Below are 6,000 nucleotides of genomic sequence, written 5' to 3'. Positions count from 1 at the left end.
AAAACATAAAGCACCTAAGATAACAAGATAAGAGATATGATTAATAATAGGGGAAGAGATTACAGCGTAAAGTAAAAATAGAGAAGTGAGAGGAATACACCTCCTTACAGCCTAAGATAAGTAGATAAGAGACAGCATTAATGCAGGAAAAAAGAGATTTATTGGAGTTCTCGTCGTTGGTCCCACATAAACCTACGTGGATAAAGGAGATCGCAGATTTAGATGGACCTCTGCTATCAACCACTAATTCTCTCCCACCATTTTCAGCCACAAAATCTCACACCACACAAACCATCAAATAAACAACTCTTCTTACTCTCTCTCTCTCTCTCTCTCTCTCTCTCTTCACCCCACAAACAAACACACAAGAATCAACAGTCCACAATCCTGCAATTTCCCACCCACAACCCCAAAAACCCAAAACCACAGCCGCCTTGATTCAAAGAAACCCTTTTGTTTCCTGATCTGATTCGTTAATTTTATCTTCTTCTTCATTCGACTCTTATTCAGGTGAGTTGTGTTAAAATTTTCATGATATACTGGTTTATGTTCTTCGTTATCTCTATCTTTCTACTTGACCTCCATAAACCCTTTTGATTCATCGGTTTCAATCTCTTGTTTTCAGCTTGATTGTATCTGGTTTCTAATTTCAGCATCTTTTCGTATCGATTTTGCAAGTTTTTCTTGATTTGACTTCGAAAACCCTTTTGATTTATCGGTTCGAATCACTTGTTTTGATCTGTTTCTTAATCCCCTCTTGGTGTTCCTCATAATCTTTATCTCTTAAATCAAAAACACTTTTGATTTACCAGCTTCGATCGCTTTTTTTTTCTTTTTTCTTTTTGAGTTCTTATCCATTTTTTATTCGATTCCATTCATGTGGGTTGTGTTCAATTTCGCAATTTACTGCTTTGTTTTTCTTTCCTTATTTGATCGACAGCTGCTCTCGTATATGCCCAATTTGGTTGCTTTAATCTTAATTAACTAATTCTTTTCTCCTTTTTGAGCCTATAAACTAATGATTTTAGTTTGACTTTAGTGTTAATAAGTTTTATCCAAACGAGCTTTTAAGATCTGTTCAAATCAAGCTTTTTGAAGCTGGGTTTTTGAAGAACATGAATTAATTCTCTAATACGATTCTGATCTTATAGATCTTGATGGATTTTTCTTTTCGGTTTTTGGATTTATGACAGATACTATGGAGTGGTATTTTGGTAACGACGTCGAAGATCTTGTTGTTCCAAAAGACTATGAACAACAAGAGATGATATCATCTGGTGAAAACTGGTCGCAATGGGGAATGAACGCTTTTGGAGGTTCATCGTTTCCGAAAAAGAACATAAACATGACACGTGAAGAACTCACGTTCAATGGTGGAAAAAACTTTTACACTTCAATTGACATGGCGGATTCAGATAACGAAAGACAGAAATCCAACACTTCAAGCATGAGCCAAGGACTCTACAACAATGGTGGTTCGCTTTTATGGAATGATCAAGCAGATTTTCAACAATTTGAAGAGGAAGAAGCCAGAATCAATCACATGGATGACATTTTCTTGTACATTTTCAACTTTTCGCATCAAGATTCTTGATTTAAATGTCTCTTATCATTATTTTTTTAAATGGTTTAAATGAAATAAATTGAAGCATACTTTCATTGACATGTTTATTTCAGCATCCTTCTTTCATTTATTCCTATTACAACATCATATACTTTGAAAAAAAAAATATAATCTTCTAATAAGAGAAAATCTTGAAATTCCAATGTTGCAATAGAAAAAAAAATGGAAATGGAATACATTTAATTTATTTCAATAGAAGTTATGTTTGGATTCTCATGGTCTACTTTCTTGTATCTTTTGCAGTAGTTCACTACTTGAAGAAGATCCAACTAAAGATTCAACCGAGGAACATGAAAACATGATTCTTGACAACAATGTTAACATGTTTGAGGACAATATGGTAAATTCACACGTTGGAAACCATGGGCAAAGCATTGGAAGCTCGAAATATCTCAAAACACATGCTTTCTCTCCATCAACCGATTGGGGTAATAGAGAAGTTTCAACTACTTGTCAAATGCCGAAGGTATAATTAACTCTTCTTTTTATTTTTTTTAATGTAATTATTGATATACAATTGCTGATGTTTGTTTTTAACTTTTTATAGCAGTATACAAGTGATGAGAACTTAACGGAAGAATCAGTATTGAAAGATCTCGAAAGGGTGACTTCACAGGTGAGAGACTAATAAGGGCACAATTGGAATTTCAAATTTCTTTCAAACTTTTGAAGAAAATTAATAACATTTTTTTTTATTGTATTTAATTCAACAGTTCAATGATAAAACTAGAATTTGCTTTCGAGATGCTTTCTATCGCTTAGCAGAAAGCTCTAAACAATCACTTAACTCGTGCCAAGATGGAGAACTCATGCTGACTTCTAATGATGACACAATGAGGTATGTGTAACGTGTGAAATTACGTTTTTGTCCTCTTAAGTTTAACATTTTTGATTAATAATGGGTTTTCATTTGTTTTGGATCTTGGGTGGTTTTGATAAAAAAAATTAAGCTCCTTTTTTTTCGTGATGAAAAACGAAAAGAGATTTTATTTTTATGGTTTTGATATTAAGAAATTGTATTTTAGAAAATCCGCTTAATTACATTTTCGTTTTCTTTTATAAGACCATGTAGTATGAAAAATCCATCAAATTGTAACATTGTTCTTCCAAATTTGTCATATTACGACATTCTATCGTGAAAAACCTACTTGGTTTTAGCAATAAATGTTACTTTGTATATCGATAACATTGCTAAAATTGGATTTTTATATAAAAATATAATGTTATAATATCTTATAAGAAACAATTTTTTTTTTTTGAGAATCAATGATGATCCTAATAGTCGCATCTTCTTATGGCACTCAGGGTCGTAGAACCAGAAGCTTCCGAATCAAAAACAAACGTCATCGATAGAGCTGTAGCCAATCTCATGTTCAATAAATTCGATTTTGAAGAAACCGATGATCAACAACACATAGACTTATGTTGTCAAAATCAAACGGATTATGATGATGATGCGGAAGTTCCAATTCAGGGTGGGCCCGACCCATCATCAACCGCTTACTAATTATTACTAACTTCTAAAAAGGTTGTTCCTTTTTGTGATTTGGTATTCTCTTTGTAAAAAGCCCTAGCAAGATACACAATAGTGGTAGTAAGGGTATGAACACTTTGAGCCCGTTTCTTATGTGGCATCGGGTCTAAACCAAACCCTACTTTTTGGTGCATTCGGGTTGGGCTTAAAGTGGTTGTTGGTGTATGTATATATGAGGGGGGTGAGGTTGCGATTTTGAGTGGTGTTTGTTTGGATCATTTTTGTCGTGTAAACAAGTTGGCTATGTAATATTATTTGCTTGCGGAAGATTTGTAGATTCGGTTTTAGATATTGAAAAGCATGAAAAGTTGTTTTGCAATGCTTAAAGTTGGTAGATCTTGGCTTGTTTGAAGCCCATTGATAGGAACATAAGAGTTCCACCCTCAAAGTGTTATTATCGAAAAAAGGTCTCACAAAAGAAACAAAAAATACAATTATGATCTATGTTACAAATCCATAAAACACATATTGGTATGATGCAATAAAAGGTGAATTAAGTCGTGTAAATCTGATCATTGATTCTCATAGTCGAGCACTCAATAGTAAGCGTGAAATGTTCCAATTCATGTGTCACTCCACACCAATCAACTTACATTTATGTAAATTGATTTTCAATCTAGAAGCCAAGAAAAACATCTCACAATTTACATCATATATCTTGCATTTTACCATTCACAAACAATAACAACATTATCGACATAAAAGAAATGTGTCATCTCAAATCGTTATCACCAATCTTAACTTCCCAAAAAGCATTTCTCAATATTGCTTTCATAATAGACACAAAGACGTTACATGGAAAGGATAAAAAATAACATGGAAAGTGGGTCACCTTGTCGTAGCCCACGCTCAATTCTATCGTTAACCATATTATAAGTCGTTGTAACACCTTGATTTTTGGCTCAGAATAATTTATGTTATTTTAGTAAAAATAAAAATAAAAACAAAATTAATTAATTAATTGAAACATAAAATAAGATAAATAGATGAAATAAATAAATGAAATAGGTTTATAATGTAGAAGGATATTTTGGTCAAAACGGAAAAGGTTGGTAAATCTAGAGTACCAAATTAAATTGATATAGTATGTGTTAATATGATTCTTTGAAGTTATTATGATCATTAGAATTGGTTTCCGCGAACTTTTTAAAAGAGCTAGAAAGCATTTGAAATAGTCTTGAAAGTAAAAAGTTTTGATCCACAATCATGTGAACTCTTTTTAAAAGAGTAAACTAAAGTTTGGAAAATAAATGACTTGAAAAAATAAACTCTTTACAAGAGTAGATATCGGTTGTATGTGATTATGAAAGTCAAATGTATGATATGAGTTTACGATAAATGTTTTAAATTATTTTAATATTTTTATATGATAAATTGTTTATATTATGCAAGTTATTAATGTTTTCTAGATAGAACATGACATATGTATGTGATTGAGTCTTCAAACAAAAAACGGTGATCATGCATACATTAAATGTGAATGCATAATATAAAGTAATGTATGTTCGAAGAACAAGATAAGGGATGCATCTACTCGGACCATATACCTTCCCGATGTAGATGTCAAGGGATACCTTAATGTGTAGATTTGTTCTTCCTATTTTGGTGAAGCTGATAATTGGTAAAGATGATAAGGTGTCATATTATGATTAACCCTAAGGTTTAGCTGAGTACATAACCGAAGGACCGTATGTCAATATAGAGGCAAGAAATGGGAAGGCCCATAAGATTTTGGTTTGATTGTGATCATGCATTGCATGAAGTGGAACAAAATGAAATATTTTTCAAACGATCAATAATATTTTTGTGTCTAAACCTACGTAGCTCACGAAAAACTATTGCATTACATATTTTTTATTTAATGTCATGCATTCCAAGTTTAGATACAAAGTGCTAGAAGATTGTGATTGTATTGATAACACTCGACTTGTGAAGGATAAAAACCGGACGCGGTCTTTGTAACATATGCATATTCACTGTTTTTACGATGGTTTTGTTTGTATCATTTCTAACACCCAATTTATGTCTTCTGTAAACTATTACAAATTGTTTTGCGATGAAAATTTTGGGACCATATTTTGATGAATGTTGCTAGGAAATGTTTTAAAACCATAGTATTAAATTTTATAAAAAGTTGGGTGTTACAAATTGAAATATAAAATAAGATAAACAAACGAAATAAATAAATAAAATGGGTTTATATGTCTTAAATGAATAATACATTAGCAATATAAATAATAATTGTGAAATTAGTGTCAGTTAATCATATCTTGATCTAGAGACTAAAAGATAATAAATTTAACAGGTACGAAGTTAAATTTCAAATCATATGAATTGTTGACCAAGCATCTAGGTCAACTAGTAGTCTAAATGAAAGCATTAGTAGATGATGGGCCTTAGTTGCCAAAACACTAAAGCTATAAGAGTAACTGGCTTCACCCTTTGTTTATTAGAGCATACAAAATGGGCAACGAGAAGTAATATTATTACTGATGTGGCCCCTTATAACCTAGTGATAACAAGATGAACATCATCCCCCCTTCTTTGTTAAGAGGGTGTTATGACATATCCCGTTGTGACGAAGACAAGATGCAACGAGAAGTTTAATTGTTGTTGCCTTTATCAACCAATCAAATCATTTTCATTCTTTCTCTCTCTACCTCTTAACATGTTATAACATGAGGAATACCATTTCCCCCTTGGTGTTATGGTTGAGGTGACATATGAATTTGGTGCTATCACGTGACTCATACCTAATGCTATTAGGTAGTATTCTGTTGAGAGAAAGGGGGAGATGGTTAATCATCACGACTTCTTAAGATCTAGAGTGTTTGAAGTAGAA

The 6,000-nt window shown here is 32.2% G+C and overlaps 1 protein-coding gene across 2 annotated transcripts; it reads left to right on the top strand.

Annotated features, from left to right (window-relative positions):
* The first annotated feature begins 292 nt into the window (after positions 1–292).
* Positions 293–3,477, top strand: LOC145103205 (protein LNK3). Of its 2 annotated transcripts, none has more exons than XM_079040774.1 (6): positions 293–510; positions 1,194–1,560; positions 1,868–2,090; positions 2,175–2,240; positions 2,338–2,462; positions 2,930–3,477. In XM_079040774.1, the coding sequence occupies exons 2-6, from the start codon at positions 1,199–1,201 to the stop codon at positions 3,129–3,131; spliced, it is 978 nt and encodes a 325-aa protein (XP_078896900.1). In that variant the 5' UTR covers positions 293–510; positions 1,194–1,198; the 3' UTR covers positions 3,132–3,477. The 2 variants fall into 2 exon arrangements, with proteins under 2 accessions (XP_078896900.1, XP_078896898.1); XM_079040772.1 differs by having other exon boundaries at positions 2,172–2,240.
* The last annotated feature ends 2,523 nt before the right edge of the window (positions 3,478–6,000 follow it).

Source organism: Lactuca serriola, chromosome 1 (assembly GCF_051521515.1).
Source record: "Lactuca serriola cultivar US96UC23 chromosome 1, Lser_US96UC23_V15, whole genome shotgun sequence".
NCBI lineage: Eukaryota > Viridiplantae > Streptophyta > Magnoliopsida > Asterales > Asteraceae > Lactuca > Lactuca serriola.
The sequence above is the reverse complement of the archived record's forward strand: the minus strand, read 5'-3'. Positions and strand labels throughout refer to the sequence as shown.

Coding starts and splice junctions, on each gene's coding strand:
- LOC145103205 (XM_079040772.1), top strand. CDS start 1,199: ATGGAGTGGTATTTTGGTAACGACGTCGAAGATCTTGTTGTTCCAAAA. Junction 1,561..1,867: donor CACATGGATGACATTTTCTT/GTACATTTTCAA, acceptor TATCTTTTGCAG/TAGTTCACTACTTGAAGAAG. Junction 2,091..2,171: donor CTACTTGTCAAATGCCGAAG/GTATAATTAACT, acceptor AACTTTTTATAG/CAGTATACAAGTGATGAGAA.